The sequence below is a fragment of the Chenopodium quinoa genome, unplaced genomic scaffold, assembly GCF_001683475.1.
Source record: "Chenopodium quinoa cultivar QQ74 unplaced genomic scaffold, ASM168347v1, whole genome shotgun sequence".
NCBI lineage: Eukaryota > Viridiplantae > Streptophyta > Magnoliopsida > Caryophyllales > Amaranthaceae > Chenopodium > Chenopodium quinoa.
Genome location: NW_018742204.1, coordinates 22,157,271 through 22,172,777, shown reverse-complemented (window position 1 = coordinate 22,172,777; position 15,507 = coordinate 22,157,271). Strand labels below are relative to the sequence as shown.

The 15,507-nt window shown below is 33.9% G+C and overlaps 2 protein-coding genes and 1 long non-coding RNA gene across 3 annotated transcripts; 1 reads left to right on the top strand and 2 right to left on the bottom strand.

The window, feature by feature from the left end:
- Positions 1-961: 961 nt before the first annotated feature.
- LOC110688283 (receptor kinase-like protein Xa21) lies at positions 962-2,656 on the bottom strand. The gene is made up of 3 exons (XM_021865048.1): positions 2,355-2,656; positions 1,487-2,298; positions 962-1,365 (listed from the first exon to the last, which is right to left on the bottom strand). Exons 1-3 carry the CDS (start codon positions 2,654-2,656, stop codon positions 962-964), a joined length of 1,518 nt encoding a protein of 505 aa, XP_021720740.1.
- A 7,250-nt stretch (positions 2,657-9,906) lies between these two features.
- LOC110688193 lies at positions 9,907-10,761 on the top strand. Its single transcript, XM_021864940.1, has one exon. It carries the CDS (start codon positions 9,907-9,909, stop codon positions 10,759-10,761), a length of 855 nt encoding a protein of 284 aa, XP_021720632.1.
- A 488-nt stretch (positions 10,762-11,249) lies between these two features.
- LOC110698167 lies at positions 11,250-13,918 on the bottom strand. The gene is made up of 3 exons (XR_002506685.1): positions 13,443-13,918; positions 13,282-13,314; positions 11,250-11,801 (listed from the first exon to the last, which is right to left on the bottom strand). It is a non-coding gene; the product is annotated as an uncharacterized LOC110698167 (long non-coding RNA).
- Positions 13,919-15,507: the final 1,589 nt, after the last annotated feature.

Below are 15,507 nucleotides of genomic sequence, written 5' to 3'. Positions count from 1 at the left end.
TAATAAGTATAATTATCAACAACACAACTTCTAACCATCAAATAATAAATTAAGGTAGGTACACTTGCTGATCACTATTTGAGTGGATTACCTAATTATAAATGTAGACAATATCAACTTAGGTGTTAGCAATATATCCCAATAATACAATCATGATCAAATATCCTCGTGTCTTGAGGGTCCCACAAACTGCAGGCTGCATTTGTTTCACAGTTTCACTGAATCATTGCCATCCTTCAATAATTTCGAATGTATTAGGCGGCGTCACTAAAAGTACAAGTACACAAATTTCTTTTACTGGAATACAACGTATATGTTGATCTTTTTCTCTTTTACTGTACTCTTCTTTTTAGAGATGATCACGGCCGCATTTTAGGCAAGAATTTGGGCTGGGCTGGACCCAACACTTGGCTGAACCCAACACTGGGCTGAAAAAAAAGAAGAAGAAGTGAAGTAGTCTTTAAATCCCTAGTATATGAATATCTTATTATTATTATTATTATTATTATTATTATTATTATTATTATTATTATTATTATTATTTTATTTTTTTATTTTTCTCTTTTTAGGTCTAAAATTCCTTTTCAAGAGACATTGGATTACCATTGTTCAAACTTCCAACTCAATTTAAAATTTATAAGGATATACAAGTATGAGTAGCACAATATAGGAGGAAATATTAAAGTGCAACATGATGAATTGAAATATCAAAAAGCAATCGACATTCTTTTTTTTTTTTTTTTTTTTTTTTTTTTTTATTCTTGAGCATTTTTGTTACATCATTTAAACAGAGAAATACTATCGAAAGCAAACTTACACTTAGTTTATGCTAATAATGTCTCACAGTAGTCTTATACTTCTGCTGCTAGCATGCACGATTCTTGCAAGAGCCTAGCAATTTCAGTACTGTAAGTGATGAATTTGGCATATACTAGAAAATATGAAATTTAAAAGTATGTACCTAGACGCGCTTTGCACGAATGACATGTAGTTGTTTAAGGAGAGCATCCTTTGTTACTTGCAACTCCCCAATAGCATCTTTGATCCTCATTCGATCTTGTGGTGACTCCACGGAACATTTTACTCCAATTTCGATGATAGATTTTATGCACTTATGTTTCCTGTCAATTTCTGTCAAAATTTTGCCTTCGTTTCCTTCACTTGTACCTCCATCCTCTAGGAGCCTTGGGTCAATGATGTTTTCCAATTGATCAGACAATGCTGCTGAATTAGCATAATTGTGAAGGTCTAAACCTCGTTCGAACATCTCATCAGCGGGACTCTTTGAAATCATCATCTCTAACAACACAATGCCGAAACTGTAAACATCACCTTCCTTAGACACCATACTTCCCAAGCCATATTCTGTTCAAAACAGGGTTTTTCAAAGCAGAGAAAAGATGCGTGCTTAAATTATAAATTCTGATTTATTTACTTAAATACATTATAAGTTTCGATTTCAGTGTTATTATTTCATATTAATTACCTGGAGCTGCATATCCAACCGTGCCTTTGACTGCTATTGAGCTACTGTTATTCGCAGTTGCACGCAAATGAAATCTTGCTAACCCAAAGTCCCCAACATGAGCAACCATATCATTGTCAAGGAGAATGTTGCTTGGTTTTAGGTCGCAATGAATGATAGGAGTGTCGCAACCATTGTGCAGATAGTCCAGTGCACTCGCCACATCAATTGCAATCTCTACCCTTTGAAGAAGGCTTAGTCTTCTAAAACGTGGATCTGTGTGAATCCGTTGATGAAGACTTCCATTTGTCATAAACTCGTACACTAAAGCCTTGAAATCATTGCCTTGAAAGTCAGTACTCGAGCAAACCGTGACAATCTTAAGAAGGTTCCTATGACGGATACTTCTTAATGCTTCACACTCTGCCATGAAACTTTTGGTAGCTCCTCTCTGTTCAAGGCTGATAACTTTAACAGCCACAACTGTATTTCTCTCTTGATGATCAAGGACCCCTTTATAAACAGACCCAAAACGACCTACGCCAAGTAAATTTGCTTCCGAAAACCTATCTGTAGCTTTGAGAAGCATGTCATAAGATATTTTCGAGAACGGCTCTATCAAATTCAACTGGGATCCTTGAGATGGTTTGTTTCGTTTCCTCCTTGAACAAAGTAGGAAATACACTAATGCCACTATGGACACACTCCCGACCAAAGAGGCTACTACAATGATCACAATCACAGGAACAGACAATTTTCCCCTCTTTCTTTTTGTAGTAGGATTTGATGGACATGCGGGCAAATGGAGGACAGGAATCCCACCACAAAGTTTGCTATTCCCAAGAATTATGGATTCAGTTTGATTTGAAAAAACACCTTTCCTAGGAACCTCCCATGTAATTGATTGTTGTACAAGAGTAGGTCAACTAGCATTGAAGAAGCATGGAATAAATGAAGAGGGATGGCTCCACTAAGGTTATTTTGTGCCAGCACCAAATACAACAAATTTGTACAGTTTCCAAGGCTTGCGGGTATTGAACCTTCAAATCTATTGTAGTCTAAATAGAAATCGCTCAAATGTGACATATTTCCCCATGAATTAGGAAGATTACCAGTGAAATAATTGTCATACATGACAATAATTTCTAATTTAGTTAGCCTTTCTATCTGAGGTGAAAGATGTCCACTCATTTGATTACCTCGCAAATCCAAAAACCTTAAGTTGATGAGGTTAAATAAACCTGATGGAATGCTCCCATAAATTTTATTTTGTTGAAAATTTAAATTAGTGAGTGTTGTGGATAAGTTACCTAAGAACTTCGGAAGCATCCCACCAAATCTATCACCACTAAATTCCAATGTTTTTAACTTGCTGCAGTTAACTAGAGTTTGTAGAAAATTTAAATCATCTGCTTCCCCTCTCCCTAGATAGTTTCCGGAAACTTGTATGACTTTTAAATTGGGCATATTTTTAGAACTAAACATGAATTTGCCGGTGAAATTGTTATTAATAGCACCAAGTATTATAAGGTTGGTAAGGTTTGAAAGAGAGGCTGGCAGGTTTCCATGGAAGAAATTATGATCTATGTGGAATGTTTTGATTTTAGGAAGAAGAAACCCGATATCTAAGGGAAGAGTTCCTTGGAGTTGATTGTAGTTTAAAGAAATCGATTCAAGCTGAGAAAGATTGTAGAAAGAAGGAGGAATAATACCTGAAATACTATTTTCCGCAATGACGATATAAGATAGATATTTGTTTGTTATTCCAATGTTGTCTGGAATGCTTCCGTGAAAAGCATTACGCATTGCATACAGTTCCTGTAGGCTAGTCAAATTGACGACGACCTTGTTTAGGAGGTCACCCTCAAGTTGGTTAGCATCAAGTGCTAAGACTTGTAACTTAGACAAGAGGCCAATTTGAGATGGAACAATTCCAGAAAGAATGTTGAGTGTTAGGCCAAGTTGTATAAGATTCAAGCAATGAGATATATTGGCTGGTATTTGGCCTTCAAATCTGTTGAATTCTAAGTCTAGAACCCTTAACTTTACTAGATTGCCAATTTGAGGTTTGTATGTGGCCTCCAAAACTATTGTTGTATAACTTTAGAAAATGAAGGAAGCTTAAGTTGCCTACATAAGGTGATAGGGTTCCCACCAAATTGTAGTTGTGAAGACTTAAGCTAATGACTCGATGTTGATGTGGATGCTTGGTGCCACAAAAGACTCCTTGCCACTCACAAATAGGAAGGGATTCATTCCAAGAGTTTAAAACTCCGTAAGGGTCAAGTTTTATTTTCGACTTAATTTCTAAGAGGGCAACACGCTCTACACTATTGGGCAAGACGGAGTGGAAAAGGCTTAAGAACTGAGTAACAAAAACGAATACCAAAGTAAATATGGCACTCTTTTATGATTTCAGAATAAAGTTTATTTGTGTGTACGTAGTATGTTTATGCGTTGATATGCACACATATATACTACATTATATAGGAACTTGCTTGTAGCAGCCTAGTAGGAACACAGTAATTATTAGATTGGATTGATATTTACATTTCCGAAGAACTAGCCAAATCAAGATTGAGGCCTTGCAAGCAGTAAAGCACACGCCAATTGCTAAAGAGCCTTAGATGGTTAATAATTAAGAGTTTATGAGAATTTATTTCCAGATCAAAATGATGATTTTCTATGGGTTCATGCTGCTAATTTCAAACCTTGTTTTTTTGAGCTCGTCCATAACAATAATAACGATGATGATAGTGTTGAATCAATTTATAGGTTCAGGAGCTATCCTTTCCTTAATCAACTGGTTTTAGGATTGAATTTCTTTAATTTGGAGCGACTTATATACCCTCGTCAAACAATTAAAATATTACAATCTCTTAAGTTGTACTCCACTGCACCTACTAAACAATTAATATGAGAGTGAGGGATAACTCAAGTGGTTAGAGCTTCCCAGTCGGTCTCATCAACCGTCCTTGTGGCTCTCTAAACACCAAAAACTATAATTTTTTATATTCAGTAAAAGTAATTTTAAGTAATAAAACTATTTAGATTAAGTAAAAAAATATTTTTTTATAGTAAAATTAAGGTGAATAAAATAGAAATTTAGTAATATTGCATTTCTAAAATTTCCCATCATTTAATAAATGTTGATTATGTGCGATTTGTATTAATATAACTATAATTTTAGTTTTCATTTTGTACAATCATAGAGATGTTAGGATTTGGGTTTTGGAAACCTAGAATACATACTACATCTTTACTATTATTAAATTATATAGATGTGTCAATTATATGAATGGTTTACTTTGTCTTGAAAAAAAAAATCCATTATTATTGTTGTTAAGGATTGTATCTTTGTATATAACTACATATGTTAAGGATTGTATTAACATGATGTAGTATCTTTGTATATAAAAGGGAAGAAATACAAGTAGTTTAATTGGAAGAAAGTTAGTGGGTGAGAAAAATCCACTTTACATGGAATACACAAGGAGCAAAACTATGCATCACCATTATTATTGATAGAATTAGGGCTGGCAAACCCTGACCCGACACAAAAACCCGACCCGACCCGAACCCAAAGTTACTGAGAGAGACCCGAACCCGACCTGAACCGAACCCGAACAACCCGAATTCGACCCGATTTGACCCAAATTTCATATTTCGTTATAATATTAAGTTTTACACTATTTTTAATAGTTTCTAAGCATAACCCAAAATCGACCCGAAATCTGACCCGAACCCGACCTGCTGACCCGAATTGCCACCCCTAGATAGAAAGTCATCAACTCATTAATTGGGGCCAGCAAACAAAGAAAAAACGAGTCTTGTATTGCCGTGATCAACGTCCTCTATAATTGAACACGGTATGCATGCGTTCCTACTATAGTTCAATGAAACTTAAAGGAGAGTAAGGAACGCAGTACATATAATTGATGTGTTCCGATTATCATTGGATTACGTGTATTTTGATCTTTGACTCCATTGAAAATGCCTTTAAGATACCTCAAAGAGTCAAGTTACTTATCTATTTTTTTTCCTTAAGGTTTGTTATCTTTTTGATTTTATTACTAACCTCGTTTAAGAACAGTGGATGATAGTATAGAAAAACTAAGGCGAGCTCAATAGACACTAAAAAACTTTTTTATGGTTGATAGTAAAAGAATACAAGATGGGTAGATGGCCCACTGAAGAATGTTTAATGGATGGGTAGGGCTGACAATCTCGAAGTTAATGAGAGAAATCCAAAACTAATTTGTACTGAACAACCCGAATTCGACTCAATTTGACCCAAATTTCATATTTTAAGTAATAATATTAAGTGTTTCACTATTTTTTATAGTTTCTAAGTACAAATTTTATTTTTTTAAATTTTTTTTAATAATGGAGGGCTTAGATTATTTTTTTTCGATTTATTTTAAATTAGTAATTTTAATTAAAAATATTTTTTTAATTATTATATATATTTTTTTATTTTCAAAATATAAACAATATTATAAAATAGTTCTTGGAAGATAAAATATATTTAAAATAATTGAAAAAATATTTTTAATTGAAATTATCAATTAAAAATAAATAAAATAAAATAATCTTAGTTGTCCATTAAAAACAAATTGTGGCAGTCAAAAGTCATAAGACTACAGTAGAATCATGAGTTTTATCTATTTTTTTCTACTTCGGTAAAAATAAGCTTATTTTTTTCTTTTTCTTTTTTTAATTTTTTTAAGGAATTAAATAATTAAGCTCACTCCAATTAAACCAACAATTTTATTTTATTTTAAATCCAAAATCAAAAAATAGGAAGACAACAAAAGCAAGATCATAAACTTTTACATTCATTGCTTAATTGATCATCAGCTCAAGCATTATACTAATAACTCCACAAATTAAATACACCCAAGTTCACTAGATAAAGATATAAAATCAAACCAAGACAAGCAAACTAGAGCACTGATTAACATTAATCAATGTGTTGAATCATTTTAACTCTAGCTATTTTATCAGTCCTTTGATCATACATTAGCTTACCAACTTTTAAGTATCAAACCTTTTAGAAAAGCTCATTCGAAAAATGAAAACGAGTATATGAAAATTGCTTGGGCATATCAATTTTGAAAAGCTACACATCCAACAGATGTATGTAAATTTTTTGACCTTATAACTCTCTTGCTTTTAAATACTAAACAGGAAAAAACGTGTACATGCTAAGATAATTAAAAACTTTGAATTAATTACTCTTTAAATCTTTCTCCATTGTATGCATTTAGTACAATGTACAGATTTTACACACTACAGAAACCGAAAAATAGCAACTATGAACAACCTTTAATATGATCTTGTTCTCCTGAATGGATAGTATAAGGAGGGCGACTTTATTTTGGCAAAGAGGGCAATTTGAATTTTGCCTTCTTATAAACTATCAAGCAGCGCATACGCAACTCGGCCTATTTTATTGTTATCAAAGAGGGCGAAAAATGTAATGTATGGTTGGTGCACCCGGAAAGAACATAAGGTATATTTAAAAGAACATGTGCAAAAAAAGAACATTATAGATATTTATAAAGAACATGAGCATAATATGTTCTTTAAGTTTGATGATTATGTTCTTTGAGTTTGAACTATATGTTCTTTATATTATACAATATGTTCTTTATATTATACAATATATTCTTTAATGTATGTACATTAAAAAAAAAAAATCAATCACTCGCGTAACCAAAAAAAAGAACATGTTCTTTAATGTATTATCATGTTCTTTTTGTAAAGACTTTATGTTCTTTGGCTAGAGGTGATCAAAGTTAGAACGGCCCGACCCGATTTTGGACGGGTTCTGGGCAGCATTTTTTCGCCCCCAAAATCGGGTCGGACCCGGCCCTTAAATTTAATTTTTTGGCCGGGTTTGGGAATGCGTTTTATGCATTTTAGTTGTTTTTTTTACTCGACCCGAAAAGCCCGCACGGCCGGACAATTTTGGGCACAAAAAATTTGGCCCAAAATTTGGCCCGACCCGAGAAGTGAGTTGATTTTTTAACCTTGGCCCGGCCCGCCCAATGATCACCTACATCTTTGTCAAACACGAACATGTTCTTTTTTGTCAAATATTATGTTCTTTTTCAAATACGTTCAACACCTAAATAACCATGAAAAATAACATGTTCTTTTTGTAAAGACTTTATGTTCTTTGTAATGTCATGTTCTTGTCAAACATAAACATGTTCTTTTATCAAACACAGGTATGTTCTTTTTCTAACACTAGCATGTTCTTTAAAATATATCTAATGTTTTTTTCGGGTGCACCATGCGCATGGTGCATGATGCACCCGGGTGCACTATACTATTTTCACGAAAAATGAGTCGTTGTCTTATATTTGATCAATAAGGGCGATAAAACTAAATTCGAAACAACAAGGGCAAATTGTAAAAATTTGTCTTTCTTGGCTCCTTTCTTGCACAAATAACAAAGACGAGTGAAAAACTACGGAGTAAGACAAACCCAAAAATATAAAATTGTAAAATCTTTCTCTCTCCTCACAATATGAGCATTCATACTTCGTATTCTCCATTGAAGGGAATTTTGAGCTTTCTTCGCCGTTAATGCGATTTTAAGCTTTCTTCTCCATTGAAACAGCTTCTGAGCTTTCTCCTCCAATTGAATTAGTAGCTCCTCCATCAAATCAGTTTATCATCAGGTAGTATTTCTTAAATTATCGAATATATCAATTTCAAAGTCTAGGGTTTACCACTAGTTAATTTGTTCGAATTTTTATAAATTGTTGTTAGGATTCGAAATTTGTTGCATATCATGCGAAATTCATGGAGTTAAGCTTTTGATTGTCGTGATTGCTGCGAGGTTTGAGCTTTCTCCTCCATTGAAGCAGCCTATGAGCTTCTTTTTCCTCTGCTGAAGCAATTTCCTCTATTGAAGCACCTTCTTAGGTAATGTGTATATATATATATATATATATATATATATACTAGTTTTGTGCCCGTGCGATGCCCAGGTTGTTTATTGAATTTTAAGATATATTTTTAATCTATATGTCAAATTTTAAAACATATTTTTGATACAAAATTAGTTAGGAATTGATGTGTTTTTGTGACGATTTAAACTTGTAGACATGTAATGACTAATAATAATAATATTGGTGAAAAATATTTCTTGATTCGTAACCTGAAATAATGACCCTGCCTAAAATGACTGGTAATCCGACCTGATTTACAGGTGTACACACAGTAATAAAATTATATTAGACTGTGAAGTATATTATTTTAATTGATTAGAATATATTATAAACAATGGATGTGGTACATTTTAAACTAATTTCTTCGTTCCAGAAAAAATATTATGATACAAAAATAAATTTATATAATAATTTATATGAGTTATAATCTAATTATTTTATGAATAAAATTATAATTCAATTTGTATATTATCAAAAAAAAAAAATAGAATTCATGATAAAGATATTGGTACTTTATCAAAAATAAAACTTTAAATTAACAATTTTATCCTAAAATTCTATCCAAATTTGATCGAAATAAAATTCTAAACTAACTTTTTTATCGTACAAATTGAATTCTATATGACTCCATCTTACGTGGCACGACACTTGGCGAAAAGTTGGAACGCCAAGTGTCGCTGTCTCGTCGACTGGCTAAAAGTTTAGCTTTATATATTAGTTATATGATATGATGTATATATATATATATATATATATATATATATATATATATATATATTAGTGTTATTCTGGAAATCATGGGATGTAATGTGTACGCCAAAATGTTTCGGGGGAATGGGCTTCAAAGACTTGGAGGTTTTTAATGTGGCTTTACTTGGTAAGCAAGCATGGAGGCTTATTCATAAGGAGGATTCTCTCCTTAGTAGAGTGATGAAAGCGAAATATTACCCCAATTGTTCTTTTATTGATTCGTATTTGGGCACTTGTGGGAGTTATTCTTGGAAGAGCATATGGAGTGCCAAGGCTTTGGTAAAAGAGGGGTTAATTTGGCGTATTGGGAATGGCACCATGGTTAATATTTGGAGAGACCCGTGGGTTGCAGATGATGAGGGAAGATTTGTGACAAGTCCGGAAGTAGAGGGGTTGAGTACTGTGAATGAACTTGTTGATTTCTCGAGAATGGAATGGAATGAGGAGCTCGTCTCCTCTAATTTTAATGAAAGAGACACAAAGTGCATTCTTTCAATCCCCTTGGGTGCGCAAGCTTCGAAGGATACTATCACTTGGGCTTTTTCGAATGACGGTATGTACTTAACTAAGACATCTTATATGCTTGGTACTGGTTGCAACCTAGACCAATTTCACTAAGCATGGTCTGCTATATGGGGGATGGATGCATCGCCAAAAGTAAGACATATTTTGTGGCGATTGTGTACAAATACGTTGCCTACAAAGAGCTTATTGAAATACCGTCATATGGTGGACGTTGCTCACTGTCAGTGGTGTGGTGAAGAGGACGAAACTGCTGCTCATGTGATCTTTCACTGTGTGCGTGTGAAGGAGCTATGGGAGGAGAGTGAGTGTGCTGCTGCTGTGCTTCAAGAAGGTGAGTCTATGTGTGATATTCTTGTGCGTTGGGGTGAGGTAGGGAGGAAGGTTAAGCAACGGGCTGCAATCCTTGCTTGGGTGATTTGGATGGAAAGAAATGATAAAATTTTTAGCGACAAAACCACCCCCAATGATGTCTTGCTTGCGAGAGTATATAAAGCCGTAGAAGAACATGGGTTATATAGCAAGAAAGTATATGCAATTTCAGCAGCAAAGCAACAAGCTAGCAGCAACAAATGGAACCCGCCACCTGTAGGGGTTGTGAAGCTCAATTCGGATGCGTCATTGAGTGAGGAAGGTTGGGTTGGTATGGGTGTTATAGCTCGCGATAGTGAAGGTAATGTGCTCTTTGCTGCCACAAGACGAGTTAAAGCTTGGTGGCCTCCGGAGATTGCTGAAGGGAAAGCCATGCTTCTTGCTGTAAAGCTGGCTAAGAGGTTTGGGTATGACAATGTCATACTTGAATCGGACAACCAAGTTCTCATAACTCGCCTCACTAAAGTTTCTGTCTATTTATCAGATTTCGATGTAGTTTTGGAGGATATTCTGTCGACCAGTAGTGCTTTTATGTCTTTTCTTTGGTCTCATGTTAAAAGGGATGGTAACATTGTTGCCCATCACCTTGCTAAGCTAATGCCATTTGGTGTTGAACAGGTTTGGGTGAATCATTGTCCTGTAATGATCTCCCCTTATGTACTCTCGGACAAATTGTCCATTGATTAATTAATGCATTAGCCCGGCTTCCCCTTAAAAAAAATATATATATCAGTGTTATTTTTAAAATTATTTGTAGTCTTTTATTTGAAGAATGTGTCTCACGTTTTATAGTAAGTGTCATCTTTTGAATTAATCATTATTATTAGTTTGCTTGTTAAGTCATCCGTGTCACTAATTTTATAAATATACGAAGTATTTTCCAAAAAAAAAAAAATCGTCAATAATATCAAAATATCAGTGTCATATGTTGTGTGTCCCCTAAAAATGTGTTGTTCAAATTTAACTCTCAAATTTAGAATTTACAATTGGTCTTGTATGGACCCGGTCTACAATAAATTATTGTAGACCCAAAATTTGACACTTTCAAATAATATAATCACATTCTGGATGATATAATTACTTTTTTAGATGATATAATTATCTTTTTGTGAGTCACATTTTGAATTATATAATCTCATATTAAACCATTTAATGAGATTATATAATTATCTTTAGGATGATAAAATTTAAAAATCATCTTTTGAATGATGTAATTTACTATTTGATACTTTTTATAATGATAAATTCACTTTTTGAGTGATACATTTACATAACAATTTCAGGATGATATAATCACTTTTGTAGTAATATAATCACATTTCGTATAATATAATCACATTCATATGGTATACTAGAAGGTTGGGTCTACAATAAGTTCTTGTAGACCGAGTCTATTCTAGTCTTTAACCCGTAAAATTTAATTGGCCTCGGTCTCACCTTATTATTTCTATATTAGGGGACACATTACACACATAATAAACGAAGGTCATGCACTCATGTCTAATAAGTATAATTATCAACAACACAACTTCTAACCGTCAAATAATAAATCAAGGTAGGTACACTTGCTGATCACTATTTGAGTGGATCACCTAATTATAAATGTAGACAATATCAACTTAGGTGTTAGCAATATATCCCAATAATACAATCATGATCAAATATCCTCGTGTCTTTGGGGTCCCACAAACTGCAGGCTGCATTTGTTTCACTGAATCACTGCCATCCTTCAATAATTTCGAATGCATTAGGCGGCGTCACTAAAAGTAGTACAAGTACAAAAAATTATATCAGGAAATACAACGTATAAGTTGATCTTTTTCTCTTTTACTGTACTCTACTTTTTTGTTTTCAGCGCGTTTCTGTGCCAGCCGCACCGTACGGCCGTACGCAACACAGCACAAATAACGGAGGCGAACAAAAATAACGGGATCCACAAAAATTTCCAAACAACCGGAACCCATTTCACACACTTCCCAAAAACCTAATAAATGAGCCACCGCATTTTTCATTTTCTCACATTTCGATTTTTCTAAAACTCCGATTTTTCTCACCAGGTAACCCCCTGCTAACCCCTAGATATCAGGGTAACCCCTCTGGTAACCCCTGGTATAATAACCCCTCTGATAACCCCTATATGTAAAAGTAACCCCTCTAGAAACCCCTAAACAAACCCTAAAGTCACCCCTACAGAAAACCTCTGGAAACACCTGTGCAAACTTTCTGATAACCCCTATATGTAAAAGTAACTCCTATAGAAATATATTTTAAAATCTCTCCACTAAGAAGTGTGCAAAACACTATTGTAACACCATAACTGTACATATTTTCATTTTTCTAATACATAAACAACATAAAAATAAGAACTATGATCTTGAAGAACTTGATCAAAACACAATATCAAACAAGTCAAAAACATTGAACATGAAATGTTGGACACAAAAACAGAAAAATATCATTGCATAAAAATGTATAAAAGAATGAACTCAAATACACAACATAATAACCAAAGTAACCCATGCATATAAAGTAACCCCTCTAATAACCCCTCAAGTAACCCCATGCATATAAAGTAACCCCTCTGGTAACCCCTCAAGTAACCCCTGCATATAAAGTAAACCCCTATGGTAACCCCTATAAGTAAAAGTAACCCCTCTAGTAACCCCCTAAACTAACCTTAAAGTAACACCTACAGTAATAATTTTAAAAATCACTAAACTATGCAAAACACTGTAAAACTCCATAACTTTATTTTTTTTTGCATTTTTCTAGTACAACAACATATAAACAATAACTATGATCTTAAAGAACTAGATCAAATAATTATGTGTATAAGAACAACATCAAAACTTATACATCACTTATAAAAATTATAAAACACAAGGCACAAAATGAAATAAGACAACAATATTAACATCTAATTTTGCTGAAAAAAAAGAACAAAAACATCACATAAAAAAGAAGTGAAATAAAACACAACATAATAAGCAAATTAAATCATAAAACATGCAACATAAGAAAACACAGTAAATGATCAACAAACAGGGGAAAAACGATAAACAAACGAATAATTTCAACCTAGGGTTTCAAAATTTAAAATGTCAAACGAAATAAAATCGAAAACACATCGAAAATTTAAAATGAAAACCTAGGGTTTAAACAACAAAATTCAACAACAAACAAATTACAAAAACCGCAACCACAAACCTGAATCGTCACCATCTTTGATCATAACAGAGCCTGAAATTAGAAACAAGCACATAATTTAACAAAATTACGAAAAATAATCGACAACAAATTGTAAAATGAAAAAAGAAATCGGAAAAAAATACGCTAAAATCGGGGAAAAAAAAGTTGCAAAAAAATACCATAATCATCGCCATTTTTATTCGAAGAAGAACCTTTGCTGCTACTTTTACCATAAACAATTTTGAGTTCCGCCATTGAATTATGAGAAGATTAATGGAGAAAGAAAATTAAAATGAAGTAGATTAATGGAGGAAAGAGAAATCAAAGAAGAAAGAGAAATTGAGAAAGAAGGAAATGAAAAGACAATATTCAGGGAAGTGAAGTGACAATCCCAAAATGGCGGTTTACACAAAAAAAAGAAAAAAAAAATTTAAAGTTAAAACGGGAACTCCGTTATTTTCCAAACTTCGTTACAATTAGAAAGTTGGACTGGGCCTAAAACGGAGCGCGTGCCGGATTGGGCTTCATATTGTGGCTGGCCGCATGGTGTGGCCAGCCACATATGAAACTTTGTGTTTTGTTTTAATTATTTTTTTAGAGATGATCACGGATTTACGGCCATACTTAAATTCGGTTTTTGACGGGTTAAAATAGGTTTGGGTCAATTTCGGTTCAAGTCGGGTTCGGTGCAAGTTAATTAAATCGGTTGTTGTAAACCGTTAAATCGGTGCAAGTTGTAAACCGGTAAATTGACCGTTTAAAAGCAAATTGAATGGTTCCACACATCCAATTGGACTCCTGGAGGGTATTAGGGAGCGTGGTAAACATTTCGGCAATTTTTATTTCCGGGAGAAAAAAAATTCAAAAAATTCCAAAATTGATGAAGGATAATAATATCCACGCTTTTTGAGAAATTTTGGAGGGTTCGGGGCGACCATGGTAAACATTTCGGTAAATTTTATTCCCAGGTGATAAAAGTCAAAAATCTAAAAATTGAAGGCTAATATCCACGCTTTTTGAGAAATTTTAGAGGATTCGGGTCCCGATGTCGAAAAGCCTACCAATTTTAGGGGATACATCTTGGGGTCATATAATGCCGTTTGGAACCATATATGATCATTATTTGTTGTCATAAATGTTCATGGTAGGTTTAAGTTAATGAAATCGGTAAAAGTTATCAACCGGTAAGTAGGCAGTTTAAAGGCAAATAGGATGGTTCCACCCATCCAATTGGACTCCCGATGGGTATTAGGGACCATGGTAAACATTTCGGCAATTTTTATTTTTTGGCGAAGACAGTCAAACTTTTCCAAAATTGAATGCTGAGAAAATTTGAAGGTTTTGGTACACGATGTTGCAAATTCTTGAGAATTTAGGGAATACATCTGGGGGTCATATAATGCCGTTTGGAGCCATTTATGATCATTGTATGTTGTCATAGATTTTAGTGGTAGGCTTGAGTTAATGAAATCTGTGCAAGTTGTAAATCAGTAAATTGGCTGTTTAAAGGAAAATTGGATGGTTCCGCCCACCCAATAGGACTCCCGGAGGGTATTAGGGACCACGGTAAACATTTCGACAATTTTTATTTTTGAGCGAAAAAAGTCAAGAAATTCCAAAATTGAAGGCTAAGATCCATGCTTTTTGAGAAATTTTGGAGGTTTCGAGTCCCGGTGTCGAAAAACTTGAAAGTTTAGGGGATATATCTCGGTGTCATATAATGTTGTTTGAAACCATTTATGATCATTATATGTTGTCTTAAATGTTCGTGGTAGGCTTGATTTCATGAAATCGGTACAAGTTGTAAACCGGTAAATTGGTCGTTTAAAGGCAAATTAGATGGATACACTCACCCAATTGGACTCCCGAAGGATATTAGGGACCATGGTAAAAATTTCGGCAATTTTTAATTTACAGGCGAAAAAAAAGCCAAAAAGCCAAAAATTTAAGGCTAATATCCATACTTATTGAGAAATTTTGGAGGTTTCGAGGCCCAGTGTCGAAATCCTTTAGATTTTAGGGAATATACCTCGGGGTCATATAATGCCGTTTGCAACCATATATGATCATTATATGTTGTCATAAATGTTTGTGGTAGGCTTGAGTTAATGAAATCGGTGCAAGTTGTAAACCGGTAAATTGACCATTTAAAGGCAAATTGGATGGTTCCATCTATCCAATTGGAATCTCGGAGGGTAATAGTATAGGGACCATGGTAAATAGTTTGGAAAATTTTATTTCCGG

Excerpts from the sequence above, each read along its gene's own strand:
- LOC110688283 (XM_021865048.1), bottom strand. The coding sequence starts at position 2,656 with ATGAGTGGACATCTTTCACCTCAGATAGAAAGGCTAACTAAATTAGAA. Across the intron at positions 2,299-2,354 it reads AACAATCAATTACATGGGAG|CAAACTTTGTGGTGGGATTC; the intron begins GTTCCTAGGAAA and ends TCTTGGGAATAG. Across the intron at positions 1,366-1,486 it reads GGTTGGATATGCAGCTCCAG|AATATGGCTTGGGAAGTATG; the intron begins GTAATTAATATG and ends TGTTTTGAACAG.
- LOC110688193 (XM_021864940.1), top strand. The coding sequence starts at position 9,907 with ATGGTGGACGTTGCTCACTGTCAGTGGTGTGGTGAAGAGGACGAAACT.